This window comes from Sarcophilus harrisii, chromosome 2, assembly GCF_902635505.1.
Source record: "Sarcophilus harrisii chromosome 2, mSarHar1.11, whole genome shotgun sequence".
Lineage (NCBI taxonomy): Eukaryota > Metazoa > Chordata > Mammalia > Dasyuromorphia > Dasyuridae > Sarcophilus > Sarcophilus harrisii.
Window position 1 is genome coordinate 253,425,440 of NC_045427.1, and position 16,188 is coordinate 253,441,627.

At 37.3% G+C, this 16,188-nt stretch overlaps 1 protein-coding gene across 4 annotated transcripts in view; it reads right to left on the reverse strand.

The window, feature by feature from the left end:
- RYR3 (ryanodine receptor 3) overlaps positions 1–15,580 on the reverse strand; it is a 708,417-nt gene extending 692,837 nt beyond the window's left edge. For 2 of the 4 annotated variants that reach the window (XM_031952026.1, XM_031952025.1), the window contains exon 1: positions 15,232–15,577. In XM_031952026.1, the coding sequence (XP_031807886.1) occupies positions 15,232–15,282 (51 nt within the window). In that variant the 5' untranslated portion in view covers positions 15,283–15,577. Of the gene's footprint in view, positions 1–15,231 lie in introns of all 4 variants that reach the window. The other 2 variants (XM_031952023.1, XM_031952027.1) reach the window with 2 other exon arrangements.
- Between the last annotated feature and the right edge of the window lie 608 nt (positions 15,581–16,188).

Genomic DNA, 16,188 nt, shown 5'->3' on the forward strand with positions numbered 1-16,188 from the left:
CCCCATTAGCAATTGCTTTGGTGCTTGTTCTCTGAACTGCTATTGCTCTTTTCTTCCATCTGTTGGTCTTAATATGTAATGCAAGTTCTTTGCTAACTGATACTGCTCTCTGTTGCCACCTCCTGGTCTTAGTTTCTTCCCCCTAGTGGCAGAATTCTGGCAGTTTTTTGGTTTTTAGCTCTTTTGTGATACTTTCCACAGCCATCTAGCCAGTTAGAAAAAGAAACTTTCGGTTATCTATAAATTTTTAATTACTCTTTTCCTAAAATTATATTATAGAGCAACAGTTACCAAAACTATTTGGTATTGGCTAAGGAATAGATTAGTTGATCAGTGGAATAGATTAGGTTCAAGGGATAAAACAGTCAACAAATATAGCAACCTAGTCTTTGACAAACCCAAAGATCCCAGCTTTTGGGATAAGAACTTACTGTTTGATAAAAATTGCTGGGAAAATTGGAAACTAATATGGCAGAAACTAGGCATTGATCCATACCTAACACCATACACCAAGATAAGGTCAAAATGGGTTCATGACCTAGGCATAAAGAATGAAATTATTAATAAATTAGAGGAACACAGGATAGTTTACCTCTCAGACCTGTGGAAGGGGAAGGTCTTTATGACCAAAGAAGAACTAGAGATCATTACTGATCACAAAATAGAAAATTTCGATTATACCAAACTGAAAAGTTTTTGTACAAACAAAACTAATGCAGACAAGATTAGAAGGGAAGCAATAAACTGGGAAAATATTTTTACAGTCAAAGGTTCTGATAAAGGCCTCATTTCCAAAATATATAGAGAATTAACTCTAATTTATAAAACATCAAGCCATTCTCCAATTGAAAAATGGTCAAAGGATATGAACAGACAATTCTCAGATGAAGAAATTGAAACTATTTCTAGTCATATGAAAAGATGCTCCAAGTCATTACTAATCAGAGAAATGCAAATTAAGACAACTCTAAGATACCACTACACACCTGTCAGATTGGCTAAGATGACAGGAAAAAATAATGATGATTGTTGGAGGGGATGCGGGAAAACTGGGACATTGATGCATTGTTGGTGGAGTTGTGAACGAATCCAACCATTTTGGAGAGTAGTTTGGAACTATGCTCAAAAAGTTATCAAACTGTGCATACCCTTTGATCCAGCAGTGTTACTACTGGGATTATATCCCAAAGAGATTATAAAGAAGGGAAAGGGACCTGTATGTGCACGAATGTTTGTGGCAGCCCTTTTTGTAGTGGCTAAAACTGGAAACTGAATGGATGTCCATCAGTTGGAGAATGGCTGAATAAATTGTGGTATATGAATATTATGGAATATTACTGTTCTGTAAGAAATGACCAACAGGATGATTTCAGAAAGGCCTGGAGAGACTTACACGAACTGATGCTGAGTGAAATGAGCAGGACCAGGAGATCATTATATACTTCAACAACAATACTATATGATGACCAGTTCTGATGGACCAGGCCATCCTCAGCAACGAGATCAACCAAATCATTTCCAATGGAGCAGTAATGAACTGAACCAGCTATGCCCAGAAAAAGAACTCTGGGAGATGACTAAAAACCATTACATTGAATTCCCAATCCCTATATTTATGCACACATGCATTTTTGATTTCCTTCACAAGCTAATTGTACAATATTTCAGAGTCTGATTCTTTTTGTACAGCAAAATAACGTTTTGGTCATGTATACTTATTGTGTATCTAATTTATATTTTAATGTATTTAACATCTACTGGTCATCCTGTCATCTGGGGGGGGGGGTGGGGGGGTAAGAGGTGAAAAATTGGAACAAGAGGTTTGGCAATTGTTAATGCTGTAAAGTTACCCATGCATATATCCTGTAAATAAAAGGCTATTAAAAAATTAAAAAAATAAACTTCTTACTGTCCCAAGGAAAAAAAAAATAATTACTCTTTTCCATGTTGTCACTAAAACTTTCTTAATACAAATTTTTAGCTGATTCAAAATTTCTTTTAACTCCAATTACATCCTCAGTTTGCTAGCCTGAGTACTTTTCAAAAAATTCTAGGGACCCTAATTAGCAATATTGCAAGTGGGCTGGGATGAGGGGCTTCTGTTCATCTTCCATAATTTGCCCCCAATGCAAATTTAGGAGAAAGGCTAAAAGATGCAAGATGCAGCTGAGGATGCTACTCACTACAGTCCTTGCTCTCTATCCTTTTCCCCAGCAACCCGTATGTCTATACTTCCTACACATGATTTCATATTTAGTGCTTTAGGGAGGAAAAAATCTGACATTGAAGACAGCTAAAAAGTCCCACCAAAGCCATCTTTTCTTCGGTTATAATGGTATGTTTTCTACTCCTATCACTAAATTAATTTCTTTTTTCTAGGTATATTCCAATTTATCAATGGCTTTTTTCCAAAACATTTCTTTCCTTCTGAATACTGAACTTCTATTCAACCTAACATAGTAATAGATTTTTTTGGTTGCCATGTCACATTACTGACTCATACTGAATTTACAATCTACTAAAATCCTTAGATTTTTCATACTTTACTGACTTGTTCTGCTGGCCAATTGTGATCCCTTAATCTAACTTTAATGAAAATATATTGATATATTTTGAAATATAGAGATGTGTAGATATAAATATATTTTGCTTTCAGATTGCCTGTATTTATTTCTATATTTTCTCTCTCCTCCCTTGGGTAACATAATAAAAAGTCCTCCCTTATTTAAAAAAAATGGAAAAATAAAAAGATGAAAAATATCAATTCCAGTGTTATCTTTGAGTTAAATTTTGGTAATAATTTCCTCATTGTTTAGTTTTTTTTTTCATATATGTTATTTTAGCCATTGCTTATATAATTTTCCTGATTTTGCCTATTTGCATCAGTTCATATCTATGTTCATCATATTTGTTATTTCTTATAGTGCACATTTTTTTTATAGCACATGTTGCATTACATTCATGTACCACAATTTTTAGTCATTCCCTAATAAATGGATCTCTATGTTGTTTCCAACATGTTGTTAATACAAAATGCTGGATAAATATTTTTGTATGAATGGATTCTTTCTGTCACTGTCCTCTTTGGATTTATAAATCTAGTAATGAAATCTCTAAGTTATTTCTTATATACTTTCAAATTGCTTTCAAGAGTTTTCCAATCTACAGCTCTACCAACAATGAGTTTGTGTGCCTGTCTTTTTATAAATACTCCAACATTGAGTATTTCCATCTCATCATATTTGCTCATTTGTGAGGTGAGCTGAAATATTGGTGCTATTTTGTTTTACATTTCTCTTATTATTAGTAATTTGAAAATTTTTTCAGGTGGTTATAGTAGTTTTCAGTTCATCATTTTAAAACTGCTTATTCCTCTCCTTTCATCATTTATTCATTGGGAAATGGCTTTTGGTCTTACATATTCCTATTGTTTATATATCCTGAATACCAAACCCTTATCTGAAAAATTTGACACAAAGATATTTTCCTCACTCAATTATGTCCCTTATTCTAAGTGCATTCTTTTTCTTTGTGCAAAAGGTTTTTGGCTTAATCTAATCAATGTTATCCATTTTATGTTTTGTAATTATTCTATGCCTTCCTTAGTTAAAAATTCATTCCCTACCTATAAATATAAAATTTATATGATCAGCTTCTCTTCTAATTTTAATTATATGATATTTAATATTCAGGAAATGTTGCCATTTTAATTTATTGTGAAATATGTTGTAAGATTTTGGTCTAAACCTAATTTTTGCTAGACTGCTTTCTACTTTTCCCAATTCTTAGAAAAGTGAGAGTTCTTTTCTTGGTAATTTATTTTGAACTTCACTGAAGCTATTAAGTTCAATTAGTTCTTATTGTTCCTTGTCAAATATGTTCTACTTATGTGCTTTTCTATTTTTTAAATGAATGAAAATTTGTTTTCATGATTGCTACTTTATAATATAGCTTAGCATCTGTAAGTCATTACCATTGCCATTCTCTCTTAATTCTTATCTTTTTATTATTTCCCTTGTTATTCTAGATTTTGTTTCTATAAATGAATTTATTATCATTAAGTCTAATTCTGAAAAGTACCCCGTTGGTAGTTGAAATAACTCTTCAAAGTCCACCTTGCTATCAAAAGGACCCACTCTGGTCTAGATTTAGGAAATCATAGATTGACACCAAAAGGTATTGTGGTATAGAGGAACAAGGGCTGTAACTGGAGTAAGGAAGATCTAGATTGAAACACTATCTCTGACATTTAGTAGTAATATACAGCAGAAAAGTTACTTTGCTTTTATGAACTCACCTGTAAAATGGAGACAATAAGACCCATAGTACCTATCTCAGAAGGCTGTTATGAGCTTCAAATTAGATGATGATGTAAAAACATTTCTCCAAAATTAAGCACTATAAAAAGTCAATTATTATTGTTGAGGTGTTTAGTCCTTGTTAAGACCATAAGCCCAAGAAACAATAATAGATAATTTCCACTAATTAGCTTTGTGACCTTGGCCAAGTGGCTCCACATCTCTTACCTTAAATAAATAAGAAGAGTGACCAAATGATCTTCAGCTTTGATATTCTAGAGTTATTTGATTCTATTTGATAGAAACCAAGGGAGGTAATACTCCTTTATATGACTCTCCCATTGGAGATAGTTTCCTTACTCTTCCTTGAATAGCTTTGCATATTCCCTCTTCTCACTTTACTGCTACCTTCTAGAATGTTCACTTTACTTCTCTCTCCTGTCCAAATCCTATATATCCTTCAAATCTCAACTTAAATCCCATCTCCTCTATGAGATATTCACCAATCACTTAGTCCAAACTTTCTCTGAGCCCCTGTAACAATAAGAAAGTCTATGCTGATCATTTGGTTATTAGTATAGACTCCACCATAAAATTTGGCTCTAGATCTTAGTTTGAGGATAAGAAGTGTTAGTGGAATAAATAATGTATAGAACATTAGAACTGTAGGGAGAAGACTGTATTTGAATACTGTCTAATAGACTTATAAGCTAAATAATGTGCAAGGTATTTAACCTTTCGCAATCTCAGCTTTTCAATATATAAATATGGGTAAAATAATACTTTACTAGTCAATTCAGATGGTTAGTGTTAGTCAAATACTTTGAAAACCTTAGAAAGCTACACCAATGTGAATTATTACAATCATGTTTTCTGTTTCCAACATTTTCCTTTCCACCACCAAAATAATTTACCATCCCATCTCCCAACTCCCATGTACCCTAGGACTCTAGAGTTCTACTGCCTTTACCCTTATCTTTTGAAAGCTATAAGTCTAGATTCTTTGTTTTACTTACTAGCACAAAGATATAAATTCTATTTAATTTAAATCTCAGTTGTATTTCTGTAGAATTTTATAAGTTATTCTCAAAAGATGCTGAAATATTCATACTCAATAGATTTTGGAGGTGATATTTATTATTGCTTATAGAGGAAGGTCTCTAGAGAGTTAGGTAGATTCTCTATGGAATAACTATAGAAAGATTCATATGAAAATTCTGTAAGATGAGAAGGCATAGATAAACCATAGCTGGGAAAGAAGCATCGCTGAGATCACAAATCTTTCCAAATAGTTGTTATTAGTTAAGTCCCATCTGATAATAATTCTGCCTGTCATCTCAAACACTGCAACTGAATTGTTATCCAAGAGCAGAGATAATTAAAATATTTAACAAATCTATAAATGTAAGTTGTTGCTGTTACTGTTATTAATGAGAGGCAACATGGTGTAGAGGACAGAGAGCTCACCTTGTAGTTAGCAAGACCTGAATTTATATTCTTCTTCTAGTACATGCTGGTACATGTTACTTAAACTTTCAAATTGCTAAGACTATAAGTTTCAGAGAAGACACCAATCTGAATTGGCAGAGGAAGTCCCTCACCAAGAACTCCCTCAGTGATGAAATCTTAAGAATGTGAGTTTGTGTCATTCAAAGTTAAATGATTTGCCCAGAATCACAAAGCTAGTGTATGAGGTCAGATTTAAACTCAGATCCTCCTGACTTCAAACCCAGTCCTCTATACACTGTGCCACCAGGTTATAGTTTTTTTAAAAGATATTTTATCAATAGTCAATGGATATTTATTAAACTCTTGTGCCAGGCATTGTATTAAGTGCTGGGGATATAAAGAAAGAACAAAAACAGTTTTTGACTTCAAGGAGCTTATATTCTCATGGGGGAGACAACATAAGTGAATAGGAATACAAAAAGAACAAGAAAAAGTAGCAAAGGAGATGGCTCTAGCCTTTCCTAAGAAAGGCTTCAAGTATTCTAGGAGTCAAAGACTGAAAGGAAGTAAATGAGCCTGATCCTATTAAAAGGAAGTAAGCATTCATTAATTCATTTCCCCCCTCCATTCAATATCTATTTATTGTGAATCTATTATATGACATGCTTTTAAGGGATCTCATAATTATGAGACACAGCTGTTGCTCCCAAAGAACTTATGATCTATTGCTAATAATGGAGAAATTTAAGGATCTTGGGTAACTCTGGTAGAGATAATTTCAGAGCATTCAGTCATTCTCTCAAGGATCTAAAAGTCCTTCTACTTCTCTGAGGAGAGTAATCTTTAGAATCAGATTTCATCCATCCATACCATTAAAGTATGAACTCCTTGAAAGAAGAATCTATCTTTTGCTTTTCTTGTTATCCCCAGAAGTTAGATGAATACCTGCTACATAGTAGAGGCTTCATAAGTCCATGTTGACTTGTTCACTTGACACTTGCAGGGGAGGCAACACAGTAAAATGGAAAATATCTTGGACTTCACTTTAAATTCTGGCTCTGTCATTTTCTTACAGTTATGATCTTAGAAAAAAATCTCTAAGTTTTATCATCTGTAAAATTAATGATTTTTTTATGTGACTTCAAAGGTTCCTTTCAATTCTAAATCTAATATTTCTAGTATCCATACTTCTATATGCAGAAGGACTAAAGCACAGCAAGGTGGGGGGCTTTGTAAAATCAAACAGTTCTTTATTGGCACAAAAATCATGGAACCCCTCAAACACCTCTGCCTTTATTCACTTGGATGGTGTAGAAACTCTGACTTCATGCTTCTCTATAGAATGTATCCACTTGAATTGTGTCTTCTGTGGAAATGAGTTATTTAAAATTTTGTTATGGTCAGTCCCTTGAAGATGTTCTAGCTATCTCATTAGGTTTTTATGAAAGATCCCTGATCAGAAAGAAGACAGACTACCTCACCAGCATCATACTTAGCCATATTGCTGATTTTGGCTTTCTTGGCCTTTCAGGGTCTTGCTCCTGGTTCAGTGGAGAGCCAACTGGGATTATGCATTCCCACAGAGTCTTTTTTTTATTATTATTTACAATCTGAATCAGAGCCAAGGCACAGGCACAGGATATTTTTTTTTTACACTGTAAATGTTTTAATGCAAGTGATAGGGAACTTTCACTTTTTTCCATGACTTCTCTGCATTCTGAAAATTTAGAAAGCACAACATGATCAAAAAGTATAAAATACTTATATGCCACCAATGCATTAGGTTAGACATTAGAGATACAAAGAAAAATAAAAAACAGCCCTTGCCCTCAAGGAGCTTAGATTTAAATAGGGTTTTATATAGACACATGTATAAATCAGATCATACAAAACTGCATCAATAAACAAGCAAAGAGATTATATGTTCTTATAAGGTTAATTTTTATTTCCTGTATTTCCTGTATATTGAGGAATGGCATAATTCAGTAATCTCTCTGTGTTGAAAAAACTTTGGGCAGTTGAGTTCAAGGTTCTAGTGCTATGAGATAGAAGCTGATATAAACTGTCAGATAATGAAGATGGTCAAGAATTGGGTTTTGTGATCTTAGAACTTCCCTTCAGAAAGAGGAAAGACAATCTAGTACTTTATCTCTTGCCTTGATGTTAAACTGCTTCTTATGGAAGACTGAGATCTTTTTTTAAAATGATATTTTATTTTCCAACTACACACAAAGATAGTTTTCAAAATTCATTTTTGCAAAACCTGTGTTCCAGATTTTTCTCCCTCTCCTCTCCCTTACCCAAGACAGCAATCTGAATCTGGATGGCAAAGATATTTTTTCTCTAATTTTTTTCTAATTCAGAATTATTTAAAAAATCAAACACAAATAAATATTTGATCTAATTAATAAAGTTTTCTTTATTAGACCTTCACTGAAGATGCTTCCCTTCTCCATCTAGCTCATAATTTTTTTCCTCTCTGGATATAGAGCAGATATAGATAAAGCTGAAATCATTTATAATTGCCAGTAACCTAGTATTCTTACACTGTTTCTTGCCTGCTTAATGTCCTACCTACCCCACCATTGTGTCACCTACCTTACTTATTCATAAGCATCTACTATATAATTCATATAACTATGAACTATGCTAGGAGCTATTTTTCTCTGCAACATCCCTATATTCCCCATCTTAAAAAAATATCAAACCTCTCAGAGCAGGGAACTAATCTGTTAATATCTGCTCCTAATGGGACTTCTGAAGATAATACCTTAAATCCCAAGGCAGTGGAAAAGATATTTTGGGACTGATTAGAAGCCTTTTGCTATTTCACCACTATAGTCTCCCACTATAAGGACTTTCATCAAGTCTGGGGCTACATTACTCAATTAACCAAATAGAAGATATAATACCTCATCAATGCCAATAAAATTCTGTGTAAACTTAAGAATCCTAGAATTAGAACTGAAAGGATCCTCAGAAACTATCTAATTCAATCCTATTATCTTTGTTGTTGTTCAGTTATGTCCTACTCTTTGTGGCTCTGTTTTGGGGTTCTCTTGGCAAAAATATTGGAGTGGGTTTCCATTTCCTTCTCCAGACCATTTTTTAGATAAGGAAACTGAGGCAAGCAGGATTAAGTCACTTGCCCAGAGTTACACATCTAGTAAATGTGTAAGGCTAGATGTGAACTCAGGTCTTCCGATTCTAGCCCCAGAATTCTATCCACTTTGCTACTTAGCTACCAGTCTTTAGCAATAAGGAAACTGGGGTCTCGGCAAGTTGTCTAAGGTCACACAGGTTAGCAAAATATCACTGGGGGGAGAGGAGTTGGATTTCAGCCCTAGTCACCAGGTCTCTTTCCACTGCATTATTCTAGCATCTCATTACTGAGCCAGGACTACTCAGCCACTGTTATAATCATTGCTGATTATAAGAGGCAGCAGGTACTTTTCAGTTCAATATCTGAATCTCTTGTATGCAGGAGTGTAGTGTGAGCTAGATGGAGAATGGAGTTGGCATGGCAAAGGGAATGTTAGTTCTTTGTTTTTGAAAGTTGCATAATCAGCTGGAGCTAAGCTGATCTGCCCTTTATTTTCTAACAGTTCTGAAGCATAAATGACATTGAGCAAAAAAAAGATCCTGGCTGCCCAAGCAGTTCAACCCCATAATATGACCAAGACTAAGGTGCCAGCAGTTTTTTTCTTCTGTCTCTAAGGTGGAGAGGTGCTGCGGTGGCAAAACCCATTGGACCAAAGGAAACTGCAGTGACTTGAAATGTTTCTCTCCCAAATACACCCTTCCAGTTTCTAGGTAGGAAGAAGATTGAATTCATTCAGCCACAGTCCAGAAGACTTAACTTGCTTCCCTGGGGACACTTTGCATACCACAGGTGGGTGCATTTGTATTGCAGTCTCAGAACTGGCAGTGTTCCCCCTGTATATACAATTGGCCATATCCAGGTCAAGCTGAAAGAAACCTTTGAAAGGTTCATAGCAGGCATATTTTCCTACCCAGAGAGCACTAATCCTACTCCAACAACAAAGGCCCAATTGGGCCTTAGTTTCCACATTTATAAAATGAGGGGATTGGATGAAATGATGTCTGAAAGTCCCTTCTGGTGATAAATCTAAGATTCTATAATTTTCTGGTCCTAAGTAAGGTAACTTAAGGAGAACAAGGAATGAGGTGTAGAACCTCAAGATACAGTAGTTGACACCATCTGACAGAGAGGTGATGGATTCAATGTGCAAAATGAGATATATTTTTGTACATGAATAATGTGGGAATGTGTTTTGCTTGACTATGCAAATTTGTTGCAAGTTTTTTTTCTTTTTTGTTTTAAATTTGAAGCTAGGTGGGAGGGAGAGAAAATAAGTGCTTGCTAATTGAAAAATAAAGTAAAAAAAAATAAAGTGACAATGAAGAAGGCAAAGAGAGGGGATTGTTTTAATACAGAATGTTGTAGCAAGCACTAATTTCTTTAAATGTAAGCAATTTTTACATTTTTTTGTGAGGGGAAGAGAGCAAGAACAATGATCAAATCTGGAAACCAAGGTACCTAAGATGGTCAACAGAAAGCCATTTGACTAGTCTAGAAGACCTTGAAAATAATTATAAGGGAATGAAGAAATTGATTTAAAAAATCAAACTCACAAAACCAAAAAATTATTTCATGAATAAAATTGGAAGGGAAAATAATTTCTGAAACTATGAAATATTCATTGATGAAGAGAAGCAAACTAGCATAAAATGAACAGAGAAAATACATTACTAATGCCATTTCTATAACTTGTGAAATACATAGTACAAATAGTTATCCCTATTATACAAATAAAAAGAGTTAAATGTGTCTCATCATCAGTGAGCTAATATTTGACTTGAGATAAGCATAATAAAGCTGTTTATAAATAATTTTGTCAAGTTATACTTCAAAGGAAAATATTCTCAGACTTGTTAGATTCTCCTTTCCCTTAATATTCCAGCCTCAGAACCATCTTGAAAAACTCTTGTTAACCACACAGTTCATTATTACTATATCCAATGACCATACCTGCAAGGATTTAAAGATCACTTGCAATCAAATATGGCAAACCAATTTTCTGGTGCAATTTCCTGCACAGTTGGCTAAAAACACATCCCAAATCTTTTCCAAGTTAGATGACTTTCATTACCATCTTCTCCCTGGAGTCCTGCAGTTTTTAAATCCACCCTTCTGCTGATGTGCAACTTCACAAACCTATGAGCACCCTCTTAAGTGCTGCTTAAGCACTTAAAGGACACCTCAGTGTCCTTTTCCACCTTAAGTTTACAATAAAGACTTAGCAAAGATTGGAATGGGACCCACTCCTCTAGGACATTTCATTTTGAAGAATAAAAGGTTGGATGTGTTCAGCTAGATACAGTGCTTTGATTGGCTAGATCTTAGCTCAGATAGTTCTATTTGATATTCTAGGAGAGATAGAACTAAGAAACAAGACATGACCTTGGGATCCTCAGAAGGCAGGTGGATTTAGTACACTTTCTTAAACCATTAAAATCTAATCCAGAGAAGCAAAAAAGTCATCAGCCTGCTTCTTGCACCAAGCACTCGACTGGGTATCAGGGGGTCTGTATTGTAATTCCAACTCTCATTATAAGTCAGCTAAACTGATTGTGGGCTGCAAGTATCCCAGTGCCTCTGTGATTTGAAGACTTCAGTACTCATGTTTCTCCTCTTCTCCTTCACTGAGACCCCTTACCTCTTGGAGGAATAGCTGCTAAGAACACTATTCTAGCAACTTCCAAAAGCTATTAAGATGGGCTATGTTGAGTGAAAAACAAAAATTTCTCTTCAGTAGTGAAAAACACTGTTCCCCCATATCCAGAATAAGACAGGTTTTGTGCTCTTAATGGAATCTGAGATCTCTCTTGCCACACTAGAAGCAAAAGAACAATATAATTGAAGAATACTTCATTCCCTCACAAGTATCTCAAGGCCCAAAGTACACAATCTTTTCATTACAAATCAGAAACAGGTTTCATATCAAGTATAGATACCCGCCAATCTTTAAATGAAATGAACTTTAATATACCTGCATTGGTTCTATTGTTAGTTTGTGTAATTTTGGGGGGTGAGCAAGGCTGGTTGTTAAAAACCCAAACAGAAGCCTTTAATTCTGTTCAGTGTGGATGCTGCAGTCTGAGAAATAAGCCACAGGGTGGGGGGAATCATCTTCTGTTTTTTTGGCTTGCTCTAAATATGATGCAGTGCCAGTTACTGAACTATCTGAGATGGGGCAATTGCCGCTCTTCTCACCATAAGTTCTGACTCTCAGGTTGGCTGCTGCCAGGTTTATCTATTTGCTTCTGAGCAGCTTTCAAGTTACGTCAGTGACACCAAATACGTCAGTGAGAGCAGTCAGAAGGGAAGAGAGAACACCATAGCCAAAAGTGGCAGAAGAGGGGAAATTAGGTGGGATTTTTTTAATTTTTGTTTTGTTTTAATTACAAAGGGCATGATCTTCCTTTTCTCTCTCTTCAACTGGTATAGATACCTATTTTCACTGTCAGAAAGCCAAAAGAGGGTAGGCATGTGTGTATGTGTGCATTTTCTGTATGTATGTATGTGTGCATGTGTATAATTTTCTAGCTTAAGGATTGAGATCTAGAAAAATAAAATTACTGAAATCTTCCTGGGCTTCAAAAGTTTGTATTAGGATCTGCTTGTGATTCACTAGAGAGTGAGCTTAGCCTTTTTCATGGCACAGAGTCAAGCAAAACATTAATGCCCAGCACATTGTGTCCTGTCCATTCACTTCTAAAATCCAGCCCTCCCCCACCACATGGTAAGCCTGTAACATGATTCTAGTCCATCTCACTCCAGGGATAGCTTTAGATGCTATCATTTTCATCATTGTGATCATAATCATCACCATCATTACTACCAGCATCAACAGCAAACAGAATTTATAAAGGGTCCTCCTGAATATGGAATTGTGCAGTACTGAAGGACAGGACAGAAATGGTCACTGTCTTGTCCTTCAGGAGTGAACTTCTAAAAACCACATTTGAAAATGGCAATTTCCACCTTTTAGATCAAGTAACCAGCACCCAAATACAGAAGTGAGAAATGTTGCTAAGTTAAAGAGATAACATCTGATCAAAATGTCTTTAAAAGATATTATTTGGGGGAAGGTTATTAATACCTCAGGGTAAAATGGGGTGAGAGTGCTAATAATGCTCTACCTTCATTGACCCAGTCATGGCCAATGATGTGAATCCAAATTCTTAAATCACAATGTCAGAATACTCCAGAGATCCCTAACATTGCTATGGTCAATGAGCTGAAAGTCAGAAAGACTTACAGAGATTAAATGTTTGTGATTATTTAGATTTAAGAATCACTTTGCCTCGTGTACATATAAAAAGAGAGATGATTTAAAGGTTTAAGTGTAGACACCCTCAATTCTCAATGCAGGGAATTCTTAAGACTATAAGCCCCAAAGAAGCAAAGAATTTTTCTCCTTTTACTCTTCAGAGCACCTATCATGATACCCTTATCCGGAGGAAACTTAAGTATTATTAAGTGATGACAACTGCCAGTGACTTCATTTGACCTCTTCTGTGTTTCAGTTTCTTCATTTATCAGTCAATTTTCTTTCCGAGAACCAAAAATGAAGATATAGACGTACCTCAAAGGATCTCTGGGGAGAATACTTAGTAATTTGCAATGCATTTCTAATAATTCCAGAAGGGAAAAGATGTAACCATCACACAGATGCTACAATTAAAAGCAACATCCCACCCTCCCTTGCCTTTAACCAACTATCTCTTAAAACATCACTAAGATGCACCAATCTCTACAGTGAGCTTTAGCTGCAGATGAAGAATACAGCAATACTGCCTGATAGCTTTGGAAAGTCACTGAAGGTGGTGGCTGAGGCCATGGGAGAAATGAAAGGTGGCGATTTCAAAAATGCAGATATGATCCTATTGAAAATCAATCTGTTTAAAGCTCGGACTCCTCAAGGCTATCAATCCTTTCAGTATTGATTCCAGTATAAAGGAGGGAAGTTCTTACATACTACTAGTGACCAAGAAAAGTATTAAACCACTACTTTTCCTCTCACTAGTTTAGTTTAGGTAGGAGTTATGCATAAACTGCTGGCTATACTACTATCTTCTATAGGATCTCAGGAGACAGACACCTTTGGGAAAGAAAATCATGAGATTTTGTGATTGCTATTAGGGTTTAAGGAGTATTAAGAGTCTCAGCTCCGTTTTTTGGAGGGCAATAAAATTTAGAGCAAGTAGTGCCGGACATAATGCTGTGTTTTGACACCTTAAGAATGGAAAGGAGCCAGATGGCTCCACCAGGATGTTAGGTTAAAATAAGACAAAGCCCTGAGAGACACTGGTGAAGGGGAAGAGTATATGGAAGCTTGGTCTATGAATGAAGAAAAAAAAAAAAAAGAAAAAAAAGGAGAGGTTAGCTGAAAGTAAGGATCCTGGTCTTTAAAGGTGGATCAACTGAAGAGTAAAGGGTTAGTTAGAGGGGAGACTCCTCCGAATTTCCCCATTTAGTCAATGGATATAGAAGCCCCCAGTTTCCTACCCCTAGTACTAACAAAGGAACCCTCCGGATTTCCTCCTACACCAACTTCTGAGAGACCAGGGTCATGTAGATGCCAATGTCATTTGTTTCCTTCTTTTAAGAATTAGCATGTAGAAGCAATCTCCACATTCCGTGGAGATGACGTGAGGTAACATAGAGCTTAACTCAGGAACTATCCCAGGCTCATAGGACACTGGGTTAAGGTAGAGATCAGGGGACGTACTTCTCTGTTTAGGTCCCAACACCTAAGTTAATACTAAAACAGCAACCGCCCTGGTGAGGCAGTGATTCAGAGGAGCAAGCCCTGAGTTTCAAACTCGCTTCCAGGACGAGAGGCAGAGGTGTTTGCACCTTTTCCCGACTCAAGTCTTACACCCTCCAACCTGCCCCATCCGCCCCGCCGGCACAGCTGGCGCGTTCCCAGTTTGCACAGTGTCCCTGTCTGAAAAGACAAAGCTGAGGGAAATTGAGGGGGAGGGGGAGTTAATAGATGAAATGATAGGTGGTAAAGGCAAGGGTGGGGTCCCTCCTCTCCTACCTGTTTAAGGCAATGCCTGGGCAAAAGCTGTCAGGAAGTTTGGCCAGTCTATGGTTTTTAACCCAAGTATCAAGTTGACCGAATAAATTGGCATCTTGGAATTGGGGTAAGGGGAGGAGGTTCATAAGAATGTTGCAAATGAGGGATGTCCCCAAAGATTCATCTCTCAATGTCTCCGGGTCAGCTAGCCAGTTCTTTCCTGCAGCCTGAGGGTGCGGATAAAGCGCTGGGTACCACGGCGGAAGCTGGGAGGCACAGCACAGACCCTCCTCCTCGAGTTCTTCAGACCCCAAACATCCTTCCCGACCCACCAATCTTTTCCCATCCTAGTCAGTTCTGCTATTACTCACAGTCCGCAGGAACTGGATTTCATCCTCTCCTCCTTCTCCCCCTTCGGCCATGGTTCTTAAGACGCTGGCGATGCCCCAGCCTCCAGCGCCTTTGCTTCCCTCGGCAGCAGCTTGATGTGCGCTCTTGCTCCTCTCTCCTTCCCTACCTCCCCACCTTCCTTCTCCTTCTCTTTCTTCTCTACCTCCTCCTCCTCCTCCTCTTCCTCCCTCCTCTTCCTGGCTCAGTCTCAGCAGCACCGAGCTAATCTTCGACCATATAGGGAGCCTGGGCTAACACTCCACTGCACTGCAGAGTGCCAGCCAGCCAACCCACCCACCAACCCCCCTCTGCTTTTCTGAAGCCAATTGCCTGCGCAGCCGACCCCTGGCCCCTCCGCTAAGAGCGCAGCGTCCTGCACCCGGAGCGGGTGGGGGAGCAGCTGGGGGTCAGTAGCTGGGAACTGCCTCCCCTACACCACACATATGCACCCACGCGCGCACGGGGGCGCGCAACACACACACACACACACACACACACACACTCAGGAACTCACGATTCTCCCTACTTTAAATCTCCGAGTCAATAACAATGGCTAGTTCCGGTGCACCCGGGGGAGACTAGGGCATACTCTCCTGGGTTCATTTTTATTTTTCCATCTTATTTATGTTGGTATTCAGACTCAGATTTTTGCTGCCCTGCTGCTGTTTTATTCCGCCCCCACATCTCAGGGGTCCTTTCTGTAGCTTAAGCTGATGTCCCTAAGGCCCTACTCTTTTTTTCCCCCACTACATCCTAAACCACCTTTTGCTCCACTGTCAAGGTAATGTCACTTCGAATTCCCACAGAGAATGAAAGTCTATCAGAATCCGTCCCGAACTCGGTAGCCAAAATAATCGGAAGCTCTGAGAAGATAGTTCTAACCTCCCTCTCCCTCAGCCCCAATTTCCTCCTTCCCCTTTTCTTCTTCTTTTTCTTTT